A 22,830-nucleotide genomic window follows, 5' to 3' on the forward strand; every position below is an offset into this window, starting at 1 on the left:
CCTAGTGGCTCCTGATGTTGAGCACAGTTAAGTGTCGAGGTCCTGGCACCTGCAAGTCTCTCTGACCCGAATGCACTTCTCTCAAAGAACCACTAGCTTAGAAATACCTTATAGAATGGGTGAGTGCATGAATGAGACCTGGCTTCCTTCCATCGGGGTCCTGTGCACAGAGACCTGGCTTCCTACCATCAGGGTCCTGTGCACACCTGCCATATGGCTGACCCTCTCTTATCTCTGGCTGTCTGGAGGGTTTGACTACATCATTTGGATCTTTCCACGGGCCAAATGGGCACAGTTCTCTAAGACAGTATGACTGAGGATGTCTGTATCTGCTTAATCACAAAGCCTGCATTGCCTCTAGAACTTTCCAGTTATGGTCATCTACCCCTGGGAACAGGTAACGTTTGGCTGTTGTGCAGGAACATGCACAGAAACCTGCACATCAGCAGCTTTCACCCAAACCCTGGATCACTGTGCTGGGAACAGCAGCCCGGCCTGGGTTACGAGGAAGTACTGCAAACTACATTTGTCTGTTCCTTAACACCAGGAACACTGTCTCTCCTTGTCTCCCTCAATTTAAGTCTAATTCCTTAGCAGACCATGCTGTTGGTTTTGGGGGTCAGCCAGAAGCCCTCAGGAAAAGATAACAAAACTGAGTGTACTAGGCCAAAAAGGGGGCACAGGGATAACAGGGCACTTGGTACAATAACAGGGTGCCATGACAGACAGGGAGCATGGGCCTACAGAGGGCACTGTCATCCTTCAGGGTCATTTCTGCTCAGGGTTTTCTAGTCTTCACTTGGGGGGGGGATGTGAAACCTTCATTTTTCCATCTGAAACTGGCGTGGTAAGCTCTAATGTACCAGTGTCCACCATACCTGACCTGTCCAGGGTCTCACTCTCTAGAGGCTTTATCTCAGGTTCTCTTAATGCCACAACATGTCAGTGACTCCTGGGGATACACTGTGTGGCCATTTAGAGCATCAGTTCTCAACTTGTGGGTCACAACCCCTTTGGAGTCTAACAACCATTTCACAGGGGTCATGGAAGACCATCAGAAAACACAGATATTTACACTGTGATTCCTAACAGTAGCAGATTACAGTTATGAAGTGCAATGAAAATAATTTTATGGTTAGAGGTCACCACAGCACGAGGACCTTTTAATAAGGTCGTAGCAGCAGGAAGGTTGGGAACCACTGCTCTAGAGGCTACTGTTAATTCCAATCCCAGAATCATAATACTTACCCAGGAACCCTCTCCTTTTCCTTTTCTATGGCCTTTTTAAAATTTTGAAATAGTGTCCCCCTAAGTTATTCAGGCCAGTCTTAAACTCATTCTGAAACCCAGGTAGTCTTTGAACTCATAATCCCTCTGTCTCTCAACCTTCCAAATAGCCAGGGTTACAAGTCTATAGCACCAGGCTCAGCTACTACTCAATAGTAGCTTCTCTACTCCTCTCCGACCCCTAGCTGGCTACTGAACTCCTAACTGAGTCCCTTTACCTGGAGAAACAGGAGAGCAGAGTGGGCAAAGCCATCAGAGAGGTCAGGCCTGGCAGGCAGCCGGGCCTCCTGCACCTTTCCAACTGAGCACCCTGAGGCACATCCATCCCTCTACCTCAGCTTCCTCACCAACAACCCAGAATACAAGCCTGTCCCTCACAGGGGGTTTAGTCCCTAAATATACGTGGTGGAGAGCCCAGGCTGGTCAGGAAAAGACATCACATATGACCCTTCTACCCTTCCTCATCAGGAATCAATAATCCATCTCCACACTCGTGATTATGGTCACAAGATTCTTGTCAAGGCACAGCCACTACTACCAACACTAAGGGAAGTCGCATCTATGTGCTCTGGCTACCAGCACTAAGGGAAATCACTTCATCTATGTGCTCTGGCTAGCATGCCCCAGATGCATGCTCTGGAGCAGAAGAGGTTAATGTATTAGATGATAAACACAAGTGCCTCCTCCCTGGTTGAGCGACAGGGTGGGTGGGGCTTCACTTCTGTGCGTGGCTATGGACACAACACTTTGAACAGTGCCTGGCACACAGAAGCCACACTAGGTGACTGGATGGTTTACTATTTGATCCCTCTAAGCACACACACACAGCACACACACATAGCACACACACACACAACACACACACAACACACACACACAGCACACACACAGCATACACAGCACACACACAGCACACACACACACATACAATCACAAAGCACACACACAGCACGCACACACACAATCACACAGCACGCACACACAGCACACACACACAGCACACACACACAGCGCGCGCACACAGCACACACACAGCGCGCGCACAGCATACACAGCACACACAGCATACACAGCACACACAGCATACACAGCATATACACACAGCACACACATACACAGCACACACATACACACAGCACACACACAGCACACACAGCATACACAGCACACACACAGCACACACACAGCACACACACACACATAGCACACACACAGTGCACACACACAGCACATACACACAGCACGCAAACAGTGCACACACACAGCACATACACACAGCACGCAAACAGCATACACAGCACACACAGCACGCACACACACAATTACACAACACACACACAGCACGCACACACACACAGCACACACACATACACACAGCATACACAGCACACACAGCGCGCACACACACATACAATCACACAGCACACACACACAGCACACACACACACAATCACACAACACACACAGCACACACACACAGCATACACAGCACACACACACATACACACAGCACACACACAGTACACACAGCATACACAGCATACACACAGCATACACAGCACACACAGCATACACAGCACACACACACACACAGCACGCAGCACGAGCTCTACCTCAGCAGGTGCAGGGCAGATCCAGAAGAAGGTGGGAGCAGCTGACCACACCCAGCTTGAGTGCAGGAGGGGAGGGCACTGTCTCTGACAAGTTCCAGGCCTGGCAAAGGCCCTTGCTCTCCTGATGGCCCTGAGCAGGAAAGTCCCTTGCAGTGGCCTCAGTGTCCCCACATGTACAATGACAGCAGTGACTACCCAGGCCCTTCTAGTCCTGAACCTAGGGAACCACTGCTTGGAGGCCAGACTCACACACAAAGTCCACCACCAGGTTCCAGGAAACGCTGCACCCAGAGCCATGCTGGCTAAGGCTGGCTGTAAGCTTCACCACCAATGCTACCAACAATGTTCACAGACCTGGTCTGACCAACCAACCTGAGCTCTTCAGGTATTAGCAAACACACCCAGACTTACCAGAGAAGAATCTTAAGCCAGGAACTGTCTACATTGGAGTAGCCCATGGGTATATACCTGTGGGAGACTGTGTGGTAATACCCACCCCACTGTGGGTGGCAACATTCCCTAAGCTAGGGCCCCAAATTGTATAAAAGTTTGAAACCAAGATGAGCACACACAAATGAGCACAAACGCTCACCTTCATCCCCCCTGCTCTTGACAAGCCGTTTCAGGACACTGCTACACTGGCCTCTCCACCATCTACCGCATCCTGCTTTGTGAGGGAAAATAAACACGCTCTCCTCTAAGCTGGTTCTGTCAGGACATTTTATCATAGGAACATAAATTATAAAAAATCTCTCCTCCGTTCCAGCCCACACACTCTGTTCCTGCATCATCCTCACTTAACCCTTATCTTGTATTGTAAAATGTGTAGCCGTACCTGACCCTCCTGATGGTCAGGACCTCACCCCGTTCACTGTACAAAAGGCTGCTGAAACAAAGATGAGAGTGTGGCCCTTCAGCTCAAAGACCATTCTTCCCAAGATGTGTTCCAAGGGACACGCACCACGTGACTGAATCCCAATAAAAGTTCATTAGGTTTAGAAAACATGACATTATCAACCCTTCTCCCCACCCCAAGAGAGTGCACACCCACATTTAAGCCTAAAAAACGTCCCATAGCAAGCAAAAAAACCAAAACCAAAACCAAAAAAACCACTTGACTTTGTTTATTCCAGTGTCATCCCAGTAAATTTGGTCACAGAAAGAGCCTTCTAAAGTCCTGACACAAAAAGCCATCCACACTCGGGGCCCAAAGGCAGATTTTTCCAATAGGCACTCAAAGCATGACCCTCCAGGCTAGCAGGTGACCCTGACTGTCTGGGCAGGGAGCCATCTCTCTCCTCTGTCCTTTACTCCCTTCTGCTCCCAAGGCCCCCAAACCAAGGCCACGTGGTCACTCGAGCTCTACGCAAGGCCAAGCAGCAGCACTGGTGTTAATCTCGCCAACTGGGCAACACCAGGCCTTATGGATGTGTCTGTATGTCCTTCTCCCTACTCTGGAAAGACGACCCCGCTCTCCTCTGACTGTCCTCTCCCATTTCCTGCCAACTTCAAGGATGAGGATGGACCCTTCGCCCAGCACATGGATGGCCCACTGCTTTGCTTTGGAGTGATGGGTTCAGACAAAAAGCCCAGGTCCAACTACGGGGGCCCAGGAGCGCCATACTAAGTTGGGCTGGCACCCTAAAATTGCCACTCATCTGCTGAACTCCCCACTTGTGCTCACCCTAACTTTAGCAGTCACTGGCTAAGTTCTCCAATGAGTCACTGTCACAGATGCCCAAGGAGGGCACATGGGAAATACTGCCCACCAGGTCATATCCTTGCGGATGTGTGACTGCTCCTCCTTCCAGTGGCCAAGACCAGGGACAGGAAGGGGTATGTTGTGGTGAGGGATGTACCTGCTAACCGTGCTTTTCCTTCCAGCCGCACTGGCTCCGTCAGCCTGCAAAAGAAACCCAGAACACCTCCATCAGCCAAGGCAGAAGACACAGATGCTGGCAACCACTACTACCCTGTGCGGTGCCCACAGAACGCTCGCCTTCAGAGGGGTAGCCGGGCCACAAACTGCCATTCCATCCCTCCAGGCAAGAGAACTTGTCCTCAGTAGCAGGAGGGAGTGGGGACACCTGCCCACCCCCATCTGCTTGGCCCTTTAAATCAAGGAGAGCACCCACTGCCAACACAGAGCCAGTAACTGCACACCCTGGGGACTGGTGAGAAGTAAGTAACTAGTTAAATCTGAGATTGAATTGCTCTGCTTTTATTTTCAGCTGGGATTTCCAATAAAACAGTGGCTGCAGATTTATTCCTACCAACCGGAGGGGAAAAATCCCATTATGTTAAAATATTCTGTCCCCCAACCCTATGAGGAAAGCAAGAGAGGGCCAGCTCTTAATCTTTTTATTTGGGGGTGAGGGGGATGGGGAGATAAAGCTGACCAAATGAAAGTTCCACAAATCAGAAAAGTCTGGTTCAGATGGAGAGACCATGACTCTGGGAGTTGCTTCTCGTCTTACGAGGACCAACTGGCAGCGGCCTGGGGTCATGACTCTTGGTCAAGGGCTCAGGAGGACTTTGGTACAGAAACCAAAGGAGGCCACAGGGATGTGAACATGAACATTGCCACCACTGGCTGAAGGCAATGTCCTTCTTGGCTGTCTCCAAACGCCTGCAGGCATAGTCATTCTAGAACATGTCCAAAGCTCAAGAGCACGTGCCCGTTACCCAGAATCCAGACAGGCTGAGAGAGCTCACACTGCATACCCCACGTTTTCCAACGCTCCTAGCAGGGTGTGCGGCTACCCTGGTAGATTTCAGTGAGGAAACCCACACAGCCACCATGCATGGATTCCCGAGTGATAACCACACACCAAACTCCCCTGTTCCCGACCCCGTCACCAGGCAAGTCAAGTTCTACTGCCCAAAGGACATGATCTTTTTGTGTGCAAGCTTTCTAAACTTCAGAACTGTGGATGAAGGGCTGAGGACCTAAAATAAAAACAGCAGCTACATTTTGATGTGTGCTTACAAGGAGCTAAAAACTGGTGAAACCATGAGGCTAGGTAGGTTTGATTCGAACAGACTATTGATATAATAAACAAACAAACAAATAAATAAGTAAATAAATAATGCATCCTCAAAAGGCCATGTTTTCAGTTTCTCTTAAAAACAAACCAAACCCAAACACCAGGTGACCCAGTAGTTACAGTCAGTCCAGCGGACACCAGGTGACCCAGTAGTTACAGTCAGTCCAGCAGACACCAGGTAACCCAGTAGTTACAGTCAGTCCAGCGGTGACATTTCTGCTTCTCCATAGTCCCCATCCCTCCCTCCTGCCTCAGATCTAGCACCTGCTTGGTTCCTGTGAGTGTCCTACGGCTCTCCTCACCCACTTCTCAGTGAGTGTCAGTGTAGGGCATGGATGCCTCCTCCCTGTAGTGCTCACTGTGGGTCCCACGCAGAGGCTTAAGGACTTTATACAAAGTCTCACAGCTATGAGTCCAGACCAAAGTCACTCCAAAAGTCACCTTTCTCGACCCTAGTGTTTGTCCTCTGCCAGTGTTTGGGAACAGCAAAGTAACATCGTGGAGCTCCCAGTCGCCACACAGGGACAGTGGAAAAGGTGAAGGCAGGAAAGGTGCCCTGAGCACCAATGGCTTGGAAAGAATGACAACCTGTGATGTCAGAAGAAGCGGGTAGGAAAGGTCTGGCATTTCACAGAAGCAGAGCAACGGGATCAACTACAGCTGCTCCCCACACCCTGCACTCCTCAAACTTGATGCAAGGCTGCCTTTGTGCTCAGGCAGGTTCCACAAAGCAAGAGACCTTTGGCCCTAAGAGATTTAAGCAATTGTATGATCCCAAATAATCTCTTGCCTTTCAGACTGAACTCTGGGTGTGGGTTTAGAACATTTCATATATACTTTTAATGTTGTCTCTTCCATCACAACTTTTAAAAGATTATTATTTCTGTGTGTGTGTGTGTGTGTGTGTGTGTGTGTGTGTGTGTGTACTGCATGTATACAGGTGTCCGTGGCAGACAGAAGGTGTAGGAGCCCCTGGAGCTGGAGTTGTAGGTGGTTGTGAGTTGCCCTATGTGGGTGCTGAGAACCAAACCCTGGTCCTCTACAGGAGCAGCAAGTGCTCTTAAATGCTGAGCCACCTCTCCAGCCTTTTCCGCCACGATTTTGTGTCGGGTTGGCACAGCACAGTAAATCTGCAACAGAAGGGGGACAGATGCTCTGCTGGGCAGCACACCTGACAGTCTTCACCTGTTTTTCTGTCACTGACTCTTGGCTTCACATAGCTGAGGTCACTCCTACTTGTTCTATACAAATGAATGGCAAAGACAGAATGTTCCCAACTATTCAAACTATTGTTGAAACAAGTCCTTTTGTGGAGAACGTGGGGGTGGCGCCAGGTACCAGAGCTGCTAAAGGAAGGACTATCTAGACTGGGGAATCTTCATTCTCATGTGCAGATTCTGGGACAGAACGGAGGATGACTGGGCAATGAATATAGCAGGGATGTCACTATCACAACAGCACATGGAAAGCACAGCTTTTTATGGCAGGTGTGAGAAAAATAGGGTCACATGGGTTAAAATATTTAGTATGGATTTGGCAGTAATAACTACTAACAGCCCCAGAAGTGGTTACAGAAGCTAACACTTACGGGGTCTAGGAAATCAAGGCTCAGCAAAGCAAAAGGGTCTGAACAAGCTGCGGAGTCAGGCTGGACTTCCAGAATGCTTTGCTCAAGATGGCATCTCACTGGCTTCAATGGCCCAGCTGACACCAATTACTGTTTAGCATCAAGCCTAGGGAGCACCCAAGCTGTAACAGCTCAGATAACGTGACTGCTGTGGTCATATGCCATCGTCTACTAAGAGACAAGTGCTCCAAAAGGAGGGAGCTTCTAGCCCTGGTTCTGTCTGGGTCCTTACTCTGAACTTCAGGCCAACTCTTCTTCTAGACCTGAAGCTCTCCACGGGTCAAAGTGGGGGTGGGCACAGAGGGATAAGTCAGATCCCACCCCTCTCTGTCATCTCTGCCATTCTATGTTGAGTGGACCCAACCTTTAGGGCCAATGAGATATGGAGGGGGTGGAACCATGGGGAACCCTCCTCCTCATTCTTGCCAGCTGGGAGTAGAGATGGTAGCCCTCCAGCCCCTATCTGGTTCCCCAGCTTCTCGAACAGCTCCACCCATTTCTTATTCCCAGATTCTCTCCAGCACCTGGGCAAGGCTATTTTTGGTTTCCTTCCTCCCTCTTCTTTCCTCCCAAAAGCACGTTAAGTTGTTCTTTTCCATTCTCTTATTAAGGGTTTTCTTGGAAAGAAAATATTATTCCAAACCCAGAAATTTTATTTCTAAATTTGTGCAAATGTAAGTTGTAAGACATTAGCTGCATTTCACATTTTGTGCAAATGGCAGAAACAGGCAATTCGTGTGCTACGGGGATGGGGGCTGGCCAACGATTTCGATAAAATAAACCCTTTTTTAATTTAAATGCTAATGCACTGAATTAAAATTTAATAACTGAGGAAATTGAAAAGCCGAGCAGGAATATTGGAAATAAATCCAAGCAGAAACAGCTGAAATTAAAAATTCTAGAGAGTGGGAGGACAGCAGCTAAGCTGTCTTATATGATTACATTTTTTTTTCAGAATGAAGCAAAAAAAAAATCCTATCTCTCGCTGGCTCTAGGGCAGTAAATCCACAGCGCTGTGATTTATTGCTCAATTTTCCTGGGGGAAAAAGGCTTTCTTTCATGCTGAAATATTTCATAAATTTCAAGCCAGCATAAATTCTTAATTTAAAAGTTATGGAGGTCACATTTAGTGCACGGGTACAGTTCCAAAATCTTAAAGGCACAGCAAACAAAAATTTTAAAAAGCAAAAGGAGGGGTAAAATATGAGCATTCCCCCCTCTCTCTCTTCCCCTCCTTTTTTTTCAATTTGGCTTTAATTCACAAGCTGAGATTTCATTCTTAAAGATTCTTCCTGAATGGACAAAACCAGCACATGGAGAACTGGTGTGTGTTTGGAAATCAGCTGTAAAAGATAAAGAGATAAAGATTTAATTCAGTTATGAAAAGGGTTTTTTTTGTGTGCATTTTTTTTTTGGAAAGCCACTTGAGGAATTCTGGTAAAAATTTCCTCCTTTCCCTGGCTGGGAAGGGGTGGGGGAGGGGGAGAGTGGCCAATGTAATTGCTTCTCTTAGATCTCCAATCTTTTGTGCACTGTGATATATTCATTTGTTATACAGCTGTTCAGTGGCGGAAAGAATGCTGGGGCGCCCATAATTCTAAGCAAATCAATCAAAAATTAATGATTTGTCATGCTTGCACAATGGAGGAAAAACAGCTCCTTGGGTCCTGGCTGCCTGATCTCCAGGAATGAAATGACTTTCTGTGATAACAGAGCAGAGACAGGCTGACGTGGTACCACGAATGTGACTCCCCGCCTCCGAGAAGGTGGAAGGGCCACCACCTTGGAGTGGGCATGTGCAAGATGGCGCCAGGACAGGCCCCTGCGTGGTACATTTCCATAGTGGTATAATTAGGTTCTCAGCTTTGCCATCCCCCGGGGCAACTTGAAGATCACTTCCTTTCTGGACTGGCTCCCCTTCCCCAACAAGATTTAATCTATCCCTGTGCATTACTCTCCCAGCACCATCAGAATCTTCTACCAACTCCACCGGACAATGACCACCCTTCTTGGAGTGCCTGATGTACCCAGACTCGCAGGCAAAGACCACATCCCACACATGGCCATATCTGCAGCACCCAGCTCAGGAAAAACACCCAGCAAATACTGTTGATTTGTTAATAGGGATCACTGCTCAGAAAACTCCATTTCAAGGTTGTCCTGGTAAACAAACCACACTGGGAATGCAACACACATAAACACACACACACACACACACACACACACTCACACATATGGAGACAAGAGGTCAGCATGAAGTATTTGCTTCAATTACTTTCTACCTTATTTATTGGGACAAGGTCTCTCACAGACTCAGCTACACTGGCTAGACAGCAAGTCCCATGATCCTCCTGTCTTCACCTCCTCGGTGCCGGGATTACAAGGGCATACTGTTCTTTCCTCAGTTCTCATGGGGGTGCTGGGGTCCAAACTTAGGTCCTCACGCCCGTGCTGCAATCACTGCACCAGCTGAGCTACCTCCCCAATCTTCATCAACTGAGTTTCAATGATGGTCCACTCCTTACTCACTCTAAGTATTTCATAGAAACCTACTATGTGTCAAATGCTATGCTGAGTTCTGAGCAATCCTGACTCCAGTGGTCAGTACAGTTTGCTCTTTGTTATATCCCCAGGAACTGGAAACATGCAAAGAAAAGCTTTCTGCATGCTCCATCATACCAACTCACATGAAGGTCACATTCTTAGGTGTCCATAAAATACATATGTGTCTATGTCCACATTTAGTATGTATGTTAGTTCAAAATTTAAATTAAAATAAAATTCTGTTTTTATGTCAACTGGTACACTCAGCCCTGTAGGAAGGGTGAAGCCCTACCAGCAAGAAGCAGCTGTCAGAGCCCCAGGACCTGCCCAGGGGACAATCCAATGTTCCTTACTATTTATGGAGGACAGTCAAGGAGCTGGAGCCATGTTAACATATTCCTTTCCTTTCCAACAGCCAGCACAGCCTCTAGATTCCTTCCACAATGAGCAAGGACTCAAATAAGAAGTCACCTGTTCATCACCCACAGAGTGCCTTCCCACTGCAGGATATTTGATCACACTGTATGAAAGGTGCCTTCTGATTGGTTTAATAAAGAGCTGAATGGCCAATAGTGAGGCAGGAGAGAATAGGCGGGGAGTTCCAGGGAGAAAGAGGAACTGGAGAAGAATCTAGGTGCATGGGAGATGCCGGCAGAACGGAGAAGTAAAAAGTCATTGGCATAACAGATTAATAGAAACAGACTAATTTAAGTTGTAAGAGTTAGTTGGGAACAAGCCTAAAAGCCAAGTTTTCATAATTAATAGTAAGTCTCCAGGTCACTATTTGGGGGCTGGTTGTTCAAGAAAGTCCAACAAGATTCATTATTCCTTCCACAAGCCATCGTGACCCTCACAGCACTGCAGTCAAGTGGCAGATGCTAGGTGTTATCAGGAAAATATGTGTCACTCTTAAAGGGTTCTATGCAGGGCGGGCAACCGTGGAGATGTCAGGGATGCTGGGCTCAGGGCCGAGCTGTGTGTGAGCAGAACTGAAAGTGGTCAGGACAGGCACCACGGGGAGAACTCTAGAGGAGGCGAGGGTTCAGCCATGAGGTAGCAGGGCCAGGGAGAGTGCCACAGGCCAGAGGTGTGGCTAGTGACCAAAAAGGGTACTGATGGACAGGGTACGTGAGAGAGACAAGGAGAAGTAGCGAAAAGTCAGTTCACAGGGGCCCTGAGAGGCAACTAAAGAGTCTTGGTTTTTAAATTTTGTTTTATTTATTTATTTATTTATTTATTTATTTATTTATTTATTTCTCCCCTGGGGAGCCACAAAAAGGTTTTGGCAAAGCAACACCATCTGACTTCCTTCCATTTCAAAGAGACAGCAGTGGCTGCTGTGTGGGAAACAGATCCTGAGCAGGAAGCTGGCCAGTCTATGGCTGGGCCACAATAAGTGATAGTGACTGGCGTGTGGCAGCCGAGTAGGTAGAGGAAGCAGGACAGGACTCACTCAAGAAATGGATGTGGGTGGGGAGAGAGAAAATTGCAAGGAAAAGTTTAAAAGACATGGAACCAGAAGACCAAGGGGACAAAATGCATTGTTTTCTGGTATGCGATGTCAAAAACCCATGGTACATGGGAGGATAGAGGGTTGTACCACGTGGACTGTGCTGAAGACCCTTAGGAGGAAACACCACCATTAACCACACCCTTCTCATAGCAATTAACCAGCAGCCATGGGGACCAAAGAAAAGTTTCAGTGTCACATGGCCATGAGCAGTTGGCTGGGTTCAGAGAGTTCTCACTCTGTGTCCATGTGCACTGGGACCTTCATGGCCAAACCTCGGAACAAAATGTGGCTCTGAACAAAGGGGATGGAGTCCTCCTACCTCACCTCCAGCCCCACTGAGGCTCAGCGAGCCCTTACTTTTATTCCTCCAGTGTTCATGAAAGCAGGCTGGCTATGCCAGCGCAGAGCCAAGACTCTGCATGTTATAAAGGGGGTTCTGTTCCCCCAAATGGAGTGTATCATGATCTCCCCAGTTAAACCTCTTTTCTCATACCACACTCAGTGATTTGTTTTATTTATATGGTACTTGGATTTCACATGTGTATCTTCTTTCCCAACTGAACATGGTTCTCAAAGCCACCGACTGCCCCCTTGATTCCAAGCCGAAGTGGTGAGTAGGGAGAGACGGGGGATTTGGAGAAGAAAGAACTAGAACTCAGATGAATGTTGTTTCCAGTAAACACATAGGTGTTGAAGCAAGGCCTTGGGCGACTGAAATCACACACGGTCTTTGCTCACTCACACAGACATTTCTGTGTATTACTACCTACGATGGGCTGGGCACCGGAACATTTACTGGGGACCCCTCAACAAGAACAGTTGAGAAGAGAGCCATGGTGAATAATGACTTCCCGTTACCACCACTGGCTACAGTTATCATCAGTGTGCTCAAAAGAGAAAGGCAGGGTTCCAAGCACATCTCTAATGCCAGGCTCTAACAAGACCGTAGGGTCCACAGGGCTTCCCTGAGGGAGGGAAAGGGAGCGAGGCCATTAGGGCGGGTGGGGGGAGTAAAAGATGTAGGTTTGAATGGAGCTTGCATAAGGCGAAAAGAAGGGACCAACGCCACACAAGGTGCAGCGCAGAGGCAAGGACACCATATTGTCCGTGTTGCAGCCTCCACCTCTGGGTGGGGCACCCATCTACCAGTGTGTACAGGCTCTCACCAAGCACTCCCGACTAGTCCCCTCAGCCAGAGCTCAGGCTGTCCTATGGACACGGATCAATCAACTAAGATGGCATGAAGAAAATGCCCAAATACCACAGACACACAGGTGCTGAGCAGACAGTAGCGAGATTTTGTTGCTACTTCTCAAAATAGAGTTCTGTGCTGTTACGAAGTCCCTGCCACTCTTCCAGGGTATGCCGAGGGTGGGATCACCTGCTTGCACAGACCTGCACAAAAACGAGGAGATAAGATACAAGGTCCCTCTGGTGGGACCTTAGAAGTGGCAGCAGTGCCCCTGCACTGCCAGATAGGGACCTTGAGACTGCACAGTCCTGGTCCCCACTCTGGGGACCAGTTGTCACCAACACGCCCGGAGCCCCAAGTCTGCTCATGAATCCAAATGGTGCTGTGGCGGCTCTAGTTCCCCACACTGGGTGGATCACAGAGCTTCTAGATGTTGCTTCAGAAAGCGAGTTCTCCTGGGTCAGGCCCAGTGAGGTGCTATGGTTTTAAATGTGTTAAACTCATTTTATATTTTCAAAGGGCAGACCGAGGTAGCACAGGGGACACTTGTTCATCTTTCATCCAAAATGAGGGCTTTCAGGAGAGCAGACACAGTTAGAATCCTGTCTTCAAAGTAGCTCAGACCAGAGATGTTGAAAGTAGGTAGAGGTAGAAGTAGAAGCCCAGGCAGGGCAAGCTCAGGTCTGGACTAAGAAATCACAAAATCCTTACAACTATCTAGACAAGTTGGGACTTCAGGATGGCCCAACTCTTTTCTCTGTAAATGAAGAAGGGAGGTATTGCGTCCATTTCTTCCTGCTGTGGTGAGGATGAAATATCGTCATCAGCCACATGCTCCAAGCGGGGTCTCCCATCATAGCGATGGCAGCACAGTTAGCAGCAGGAAGAGCTCTAGGAAAGACAGCGTGGCAATGCAGGCACGTCCTCTGCCACTCGCCAAGGTGGGGACACTTCTGACGGCCAGGCAAAGCCTCCCAGTGGGCTGCATACAGAGACCAGTTGGGAAAAGCTCACAGGACGTGGGCCAATGGCAGCCTGACTGCCAGGTTGCAAGGTGACCTTGGAGAGTGACTTTCTCTGTCATGTGGAGGGGCCACACTCCTCTGGGTGCATCAATGCAGCTGCTTGTTTTCTTAAACGAAAAAAAGAGAAAAAAATCTCTTTGCAGTCACATGGTTAACCTCTCAGTTTACAGAAGAATGAGTCATGTGACCGAATTCCACAAAAATTCTCTCTCCAGGTTTATGATTTTACAGAAAACTCCAGGGAAAACCGCCTGGAGCCAGTTAAAACCAGATCAGCCATAAACCACGTTCTGGCACACTCTCATCATGCCAAGACTTAGATTACTCATTAAATACGTGATAAATATTCACTTCAGATTTGCAGGGAGTGGGGGAGGGGCGCACACAAAAAGAGAAAACTATTTTTTTTCTTGTTGTTTCCTGAAGAGAGAAAAAAATCTATTATAAGTACAGGAAGGGCTTTGAAGTCTGAATGAGATGACCAAGAATGGCGGGACAGGACTGTCTTTAAGTGAGATGGGTACGGTAGAGGCCACCCTACAATGCTTCAAGAACAGACTCAGGCTTGAGCACCCTGTAAACTGCCCAGACAGCCTTGCCAGGGAAGAGCAAGAGTCTATATGGCCTGCTGGGATGAATGCTCCTGACCCCACAGCTTGCCCATTTGCCCAGTGGAGTGCCAGACTGGAAGGTTCTCAAACCCTCTAACACCTACGTGTGAAACCAGGTAGGCAGACTTGAATTCAAATTCTGCCAGGACAATTAGGCTCTGTGACCTTGCTCCAGTCAATCAGCCCATCTCCTTTTCTTCCCATGTCAAACAGAGATTAAAAATCATCCCGTTTACAAGGCTTCCAGGACATTCTCAGTCATATTCCATGACCCAATGACCCAAAGAGCATCATTCTGATGACACAGATGGTAAGATGTAAAATTAATGCTTAAAAAAATACCAATTACTCCAGAAAGACAGATTTTGTATAGTGATTTCTCAGTATGGAATACGGAGGTTGATGGCTGGGTTTAAACTCTGGTTGCACAGCTCAATGTCTGGGTGACACATTAACTTTTGACTCAGTTTCCTTATCCACCAAAGGGGGATAATAACAGCGGTCACATCACAAGATTGCAGAGGACTGAATCTGTGATACAAAGCTCTTTAAACAGTGGCCGGCACACACTGAGACCTGCACAAATAATGACCTCTTACTGAAATGGTTTCTCAGTAGTGGACGTCATAAAACTATCATTTGTTGCCAGGAGTGGAGAGGCTCACCCACAATCCCAGCAGCCAGGAGACTATAACAAGGGGTCAGAGTTCCAGGCCAGCTTGGGCTACACCACAAGACCCTGTTCTGAAGTGTCCTGACTCTGCTGTCTCTCTCTTTGTCCTGCTGCCAGGAAGCCCTCACTAATCACAGGGACAACTTGGTCCTACAGATCCAAGGACCCAAGCTGCCCAGGTCCACCATCAACTTCTGCAGTCTTGTTCCCAGCTGCACTGTAGACTCCCTGAGGGTCGTTAGCTGTTTTGTGCTCCTTTGTAGCACCTGAGTATCCAGAGCTGGGGCTGTGCGACATGTGGGTGGAGCTTAATGGGACCAGTGGACTGGTTGAAAACATAAATGAATTGTACTGCCAATACCGAGAGAACTGTGGCACTAACCGGGGTCTGGGGAATCATCTAGTCCAAGAATGGCAAGCAGGTTTTGTTTCAGTGCCAATTTTAATCAATTAGTAGTGGCTGCCTGGGACAATGTGCCCAGAGGATTCTGAGCACATTAGAGTGCCTCTAGAGAGTGCTCTGATCCATTACTGATGTGTGCAGGAAACTAAGTTGAGGATGGTAACCTGCTCACACCTCTAAGCTAGCCCAATACTTCCTTTGAACAGATGGAGTCTCCTGACCCCCAAACACCCCTTTCCAGGTCATCCAACGCAATGCAAACTATCCCAACACAATGGAGTTTGGGACTTTTAAGTTTTGGAGAAAAAAATGTACATACATATATATTATATATGTACACGACACAGAGAGAGGGAAAGAGAGGCAAAGTAGATGTTCTAAGATTTTTTTTAATAAGGAAAAAAATTTAGAACACATGCTCCAAGTTGAAATCTTACGAATTCCTCTTGCAAAATAACTCCTGGCCAGCCAAGCACAAGCTCTATAAATACATCACAAGATCAACAGTCCAGGAAAACGGGAGGGGGGATGGGGAGGAACAACTGCATGAGTTTTTTTCAAAGTCAAAACAGTTCCTCTCTCGTTTGGAAAGGAAGAAGTCACCCACTTCCCAACAAAACCAGAAGCCACACAAAGCAAAGAAGATGGTAACGCTTCACATCCTGGTGGATGCTGCTAGGAAATCCGGGCAGCCAGAATATTTTGAAATTATTCTATAATTCTGTTTTCTTCTCAAAGGCAAGAACAAAAAATTGCTGAACTCATTGGGGTAGCTGTGATGCTGTGACTTTTCATGTCGGCTTCCATGTGACAGTGTGGTGTGGAGCAGCCAGTCGGGGTGTCCAACTGGTTATGTCTCCCAGGGAATGGGCCAAAACAAAAAGATGAAAGGACAAACAAGCAAACAAATACAGGTGATTTAACTTGGACATCTGAGCTCTAACGGGACTGAAAGCTCTTTGAGCAGAGCAGCATCTAGGGGCCTTCTGCTGGCAGCCAGGACCTGGAGAGTCAAAGAACTCATGTTGCCAAAAGTTAGAGCTGTTCAACAGCAGTAAAATTACAAAAGCTACCCAAAAGACCACAAAGGGAGGCCTGCAGTCACACAGGAGACATCTCATGAAGCAGAGAGAAGAGAAAAACCCCAGGCTTCTACTTCTTCTATTCCAATCTCCCTGCTGAATATCCTATGGGACGAAGGAGTTGAAGGCCAGACAGCAAAGATACCTGGGAAATGTAGTCCTCTACCAAACACCACAACTAGGAAAGATGACATTGTTAGGCCTCGGAGAAGACACCAGGATCTCAGGGTTGCAGTGGAAAGTGTGTGATGTTTGTTCATAGCCTCCACCCCGACACGTGACGGGAGATACCTGCCTGCACAACCTTCATGAATACTTTTACTTCCAGCATTTTCTGAGAGCCTACTGTTAACCAAAACCATGTAAGGCTAGATGTCCCAATCCCAGGGGATCCAAGCACTAGGGAAGAACCCTTTGACCCGACCACTACCTCGGGGACAAAGCTCCTCAGGTTCCAGACTCTTCCCCCTTCCAGGCCGCTCCGGATCACTGCTACTTTCTGTTGCTGTTCAAGTTTGCTAAAGACAACAGCAATCCTACCACCCTAGGGCACTGCTGCCGCCTTGGACATCCCTGTCCTGGCTATTGGAAAAGCCTTGATGTAAACGCACTCTATGGAAGACTGCCTCCAAGGCTCAGTCCCACCTCCCCTGAGCCACAGGGGCCACCTCCCTCCCTGTTTTGTTAAAGCACTTATGGACTGAGCCATTCAAACAGTATTGATCAAGCAGCTGGGATACTCAGTCATCTTTTTATGACCTGTCTTCTCAGCTGGACCATCCATCTTCCCCCGCAGGGGCCATGCCTCTGTATTCCCTGGCGTCCAAAGACGAGCCTGTCTCCATAGCATCCTTAAAGGGGAAGATGATTCAGGTTCTGCGAAGCCTGGGTCTGGTAGGGAGGAGGACATGTCCCATCTGCCCCATGCATCCATTTGCTTAGTGATGGGGACTGCTACACCCATGACTTCACTCGGCTGCACAGGCTGGAGTCATGGTTTCCATGTCAGGGAGGAGTGAGCAGGCTTTGGGTCGCTTTATTGAAAGTCAGACACCTAGGAGCAGTGCAGGATTTAAATTCTCATCTTCTAAGACAAACTCCAAGTTCCTTTATTTTCCTGGGTCCCACATCTCATTTCTCTTTCATAAGTTGGGTTAATTGGATGAAATTATTCAATGAAGAGGAGTTCATAAGCGCAAGGCTCGTAGATCAATGGCCAGCACAGATCAAGCTCTATGAAAGTCACAACTCCATGGACTTCACCATCACCATCCATGCTGCTGTATCCATCACCAGTGAATTTGTCTCCACAATCCAAACTATCACAATAGTCACAGTAAGCAAAATACAGAAGCAGAGGAGTAGACCAGGGAAAACTAGGAAACTGCACAATGAGTTAGGACTTAACAATTAAAGAGGACATTTGAAGACATAGCAAGATTCTCAGAAGTCCACCACAGCACTAACCTCCCTGTGCCACGGCCAACTGCTGGATTCAAAGCCAGGCTTGCATTTCCTCTTCCTGTACTCACATCAGTTTCGCTAGTGGGAGTGTTCAGTGTAGATTTGCCGTGGATTCATGGCTTTTGAGCCGGGTAGCATGATGCATGCGTAGAAAATAAGGCCTGGAAGGAGTATACAAGGCCGTATGTGTTTGAATGCAGGCTGCAAGCCTCCATAGCCTTATCTCCTCCTTTAGCTAGGCTGGATATGGGGCTAGGTGATCACAACCACCAAGTGTGAGCTTCCAGCTTGGCATGGAAAAATGAGCATTCCAGTCACTAGTTCATGGCTTGGTCCAGAATCTACCGCCAAGTCAGCAACCACCCACCCCACCAAGATTTAGAATGAGGGCATAGACTCCAGGATCTCACTTTGTGGAATGGCACCTGTGAATATCATACAAAAGAAGAAACATGATTCACACACAAAGATGCCCACTGTACTGCTTATATAGAACTTGGAGACAGCCAATAAGAACACCAGCAAACCCATGCTTCCGAAGCTCTCAAGACAGATGCTTGGAATTGGTAGAGCTATGTAAAACACACATGCTAAACTGAAGTGACAAGGGCTGTTAAAACTACAGAAACCTTCACATAAAGTAAGTCAAAACAAATGCACCAGCCGTACGCACAAGATCCCCAAAGTAACTGTCCTGGAGGGGCTAAAACGGAATGACATTTCCCCTCCTCCCTGTTCAGCCCCTTTACTGCTACTTATGAGGAAAGCCTCAAATAATATAAGTAATTAGGCTACACATCTACAGGGTCTGGCACTGGAGCAGTGTCACTGAAGTGTCATCCCACTCGAGAAGGAAGACTTGCAACTTTACAAAACCCTGGGGTGGGGCCGGCAAGATGGCTCGGTCAGTAGAGGCGCAAGCTAACACTTGAGTTCAATCTCTGGGTCCAGCATGGTGGAAGGAGAGAACAGACTCTTAGAAATTAATCTCTGACCTCCACACATACTTGAGTGACACATGATAGTGTCCTTGGAGATCAGAGGATGGTGTTGGATCTCCAGGATGTTGAGTTACAGGCAGTAGTGAAAACTTTGATGTGGGTGCTGGGACCTGAACTCTAGAAGAGAGCAGCAAGCTCTCCTGGATGCTGAGCTGTCTCCTTCCAGCCCCAACTGTCCCCTTCTGAGGTGGCTTGGAGCAGCAAATCATTAAGCTAAGTGGCTCTGTAATACAACGCGCACACACACATGCTAGGTAAGTTTCTGTAACACAAATGATGGCAATCACTACAGCAGGACACTGCTGCTGTGCAGAAGACCCTCTGCAGGGGAAAGTCTCATCATATCCGGTATGAAGATCTTGTCTAGCGGCCAGCCTCATTACTGGAGTCACTCATTCACTTTACAACCGAGTAAACCAAAGTGTCAAAAGCGGACAGGTCCTGCGGGTGGTAGAGCGGAACCAGACTGAGCACACCTGTGGATGACAAAGTGATCCAATCACACAGTGCAGGCTGGAACGAGAATGGAGGTAGGCCACACTCCGTTTCATCCTTACCAGGTGACTGTGTGGCAGAGGTTATTCATGAACTAGTGATATAGCTCAGTCGGCAGAATGTTTGCCTAGCATTTCAATCCACGGCACTGCACAAGCCAGACACAGTGCACGCCTGCAACACTAGCACTCAGAAGGGTCAGGGAAGGAAGACAGGAAGTTCAAATATAACAACAAAATATCCATGTCATTTTCCTGCAGCTTCCTAGAGTTTCTAGCACTATTACAATTTCATACAAATAGAGGATTCAATTAGTAAAGTCACATGTCCCCAATATTTGAGGCCAAGCTTGTCTGGCCCTGAAGCCCACATACTCAACCATCAAGTCATCCTATCTTCCCCTAAAGGAAAGAAAACAAGAGCCACACAACAACACAGACTCTAACATCGGGAAACACGCAGAGTCACTGCCAGATGTGGTATGCTTCCACAGGCCATCAGCAAAGGCATCAGATGCTTCATGACAAGGTGGAGGCTGAGTGGATCTCCAGTACGGTAATAGAAAAGGTGTGTGTGGTGTGTGTGTGTGTGTGTGTGTGTGTGTGTGTGTGTGTTGGCAGGAGGGAGCCCTTTAGTCTTAGATACTTCTAGAAGATCCCAGACCTTCCTAATGCATCTCAGACCAGCCTTCATCACTCACCTTTTATGCTCCCTATTTAAGGGCCACCATCTTTGAGTGAAACTCTGTAGGCCAAATATTTCATTTCCTTTATTCCCTTTTCCTGGCTTCACAAGTGTTGTAAAAAATTTAATGAATCTATAAATTGCTCATTGGTTTAAAATAAAAAGAAAAAATAGCTAATGGAATTTTAATGAAATGCCAGTTCTACATAGCTGTTGGCAAGCCCAGGGTTGAGACACCTGACACCAAGTAGCCCAAGTTGGGTGTCACTGGGAATGAGGATGGATGACAAAAGGAAGCTCCGAGCAGAGCTACATCTAAAGCATGACAAGACCTCTCCACCCCAGATTCGCCATGAGGTGACATCTGTCCTAAGGGAACATGGTCACATGTGTTACCCAATCTCTCTCTCTCTCTCTCTCTCTCTCTCTCTCTCTCTCTCTCTCTCTCTCTCTCTCTCTCTCTCTCTCTCTCTCTCTCTCTCCCTCTCTCACACACACACACACACACACACAAGTTCTTCCATGGGCTGAGCACAAGAGGCACAGCTGGAAAAATGCATCACGTCTTGAAAGGGTCACAGCCACAGAACCACAGAACTTCACCCATCCAGAAGCAGAAACCGGGCAGAGGATGCATACAGAAGAAGACACTTTGGGCTCGGTTGGTACAAGGTTCCCAGGCAGAAATGCTGATCTGATCCCTGCTCTGTGTCAGGCGCTGAGCCAGAAGCTCTACAAAAACCCCGCCCCTTCAGATCTGGTGAGGACAGTGAAGTCACACAGCTAGTCCAGCTCTGTCCCCGATCAGGTTGTCTTCTCTCCCACCTTAACTTGGCCCCGGATGGCCTTCACACCAGGACAGCCCTGGAACATCCTCTACAGCCCTGTCCTTCGCCCTTGGAGACAGGAGTGGAGCGCTTCTGATGTCACTCTTCCCAGAGGCCCCGCTGTTGAGTTGCCTACCTGACTCTTCCCCAGGCTGAGCGCAGCCTAGAGGACCAAGGCTCATTCATCAACCCCTGACCCGGCCCCAAGAAGACACTCAGGCAAATGCTAAAGATGAGTAGGGTGACAGGAACTGTCACCCCAGGGCAACCATGTCATACAACCCTTGGGTTCAAACCCTAGGATCTGGGCCAATTCTGCCCAATCTCCCTGGGTTCCCACAACCTCCTAAGAGACAGCACAAACAAGAACGGAAAGAAAAGCTGTCTCCTTCATCCTTTGGCCTCCATATCCTTGTCTTCATTTTCTACAAGTGAATACAGGTCAACCAATCACATGAGAGTCACGGTCAGCAAAGGCAGGGTACGAGAAATGAGAAACTACAGGACAGGGACAGGGAAGAGCCATGGCACACTTAGGAGAAGAGACAGTGCTAGGGTCGTTCTCGCAACAGCCTAGACCAAGTCTAGTGACACTAAGAGAAAGAGGCACCAGCCCCCAGCAACCAGACACAAAAAATACCTGGAATTACAACCGTGGCTTTTGGGTTCCAGAAATTTCAAAGCCTCTTTCTCTTTGTTTTTCCCCTAAACCAGTTACAATTAGCATGGAGGGGGGATATAATTACGTTGTTAGTCTAATTGCGTGTTTGAAACAGGATCTACGGGGGTTTAATGGAAGATTTCAAGGGGGGCAGATAATATAAAAAGTCAGGGTAATCACAGAAGAACCTTGTAATGTGACTTTCTTCTCAGGTAGAGACAAGACCTCCCCACGCCGAAGCCTCCTGTGTCAACTCCCTGGCCTGACTGTGTGGGGAACGACACTAACCAGACGGCTCAACGTCGCTGGAAATTGATTTTGGAAATGTTGACCTAGTTAATCAGGAAACAATCCTAGTGAAGCCCTTGCTTTTGGAGCCATCCAACTATTATTGGCAGTGACACAATTACACGTCTGAGGGTGGTATTTTCCCAGGTGGAGCCAGCGTCTGCGTGCCGGCTGACACGGGCCCCTCCACTGTGCTCGGGGACCACGCGTGTCGGCTGACACGGGCCCCTCTATTGTGCTCGGGGACCACGCAGTCCACTGAAAACAGAAGCCAGATGGGATGAAAAGGAGAATCTGCTTCAAGGGAAGAATCTGAACGAGGGGCAGTAAGCACCTTGGCAACAGAGTCATTCGAGTTGGACGACCCGGCTGTGGGATGCTGAGGAGCCTGCTGGGAGGATGAACTGGGTGACTAAAGGAAGGCAGCTGCTCTCTCTCCAGGCCACAGAGAGGAAAGGAGGCTTTGGGGAAAGCAACGCTCACTTCCTCTTCAGGACCGCTCCATCTATGATCCCGAGTTATGGCTACAAGGAAAACGTTCCTCCTCTAGTCATTTTCTCAAATGCAGGTAGCATCCTAACAATCCATAGATACCTCCATGTGGAAGTAGTTATGTTCCAACAGGAAGTCCAAAACCCAGCAAGCTCACTGCTGTGGTGGCCCCAGGTCTGGAAACCAGGCAGCTGGGATTCTAGCTTCACTCCTGCCAGGCTGAGAAAACCGACAGGATACCAGCTGCATTGCTGCCCTTCCATTTCCTGTGGTGATAAATTGTCTACTATTTATTAAGGCC

The 22,830-nt window shown here is 48.1% G+C and overlaps 1 protein-coding gene across 3 annotated transcripts in view; it reads right to left on the reverse strand.

Annotated features, from left to right (window-relative positions):
* Positions 1 to 22,830, reverse strand: part of Znf618 (zinc finger protein 618) — a 172,654-nt gene that overhangs the window by 75,303 nt on the left and 74,521 nt on the right. For all 3 annotated transcript variants that reach the window (XM_040757353.1, XM_040757352.1, XM_040757351.1), the window contains exon 2: positions 4,760 to 4,803. In XM_040757353.1, coding sequence (XP_040613287.1) covers positions 4,760 to 4,803 — 44 coding nt within the window. The remainder of the gene's footprint in view (positions 1 to 4,759; positions 4,804 to 22,830) is intronic.

Source organism: Mesocricetus auratus, unplaced genomic scaffold (genome assembly GCF_017639785.1).
Source record: "Mesocricetus auratus isolate SY011 unplaced genomic scaffold, BCM_Maur_2.0 Super-Scaffold_100014, whole genome shotgun sequence".
Taxonomy (NCBI): Eukaryota; Metazoa; Chordata; class Mammalia; order Rodentia; family Cricetidae; genus Mesocricetus; species Mesocricetus auratus.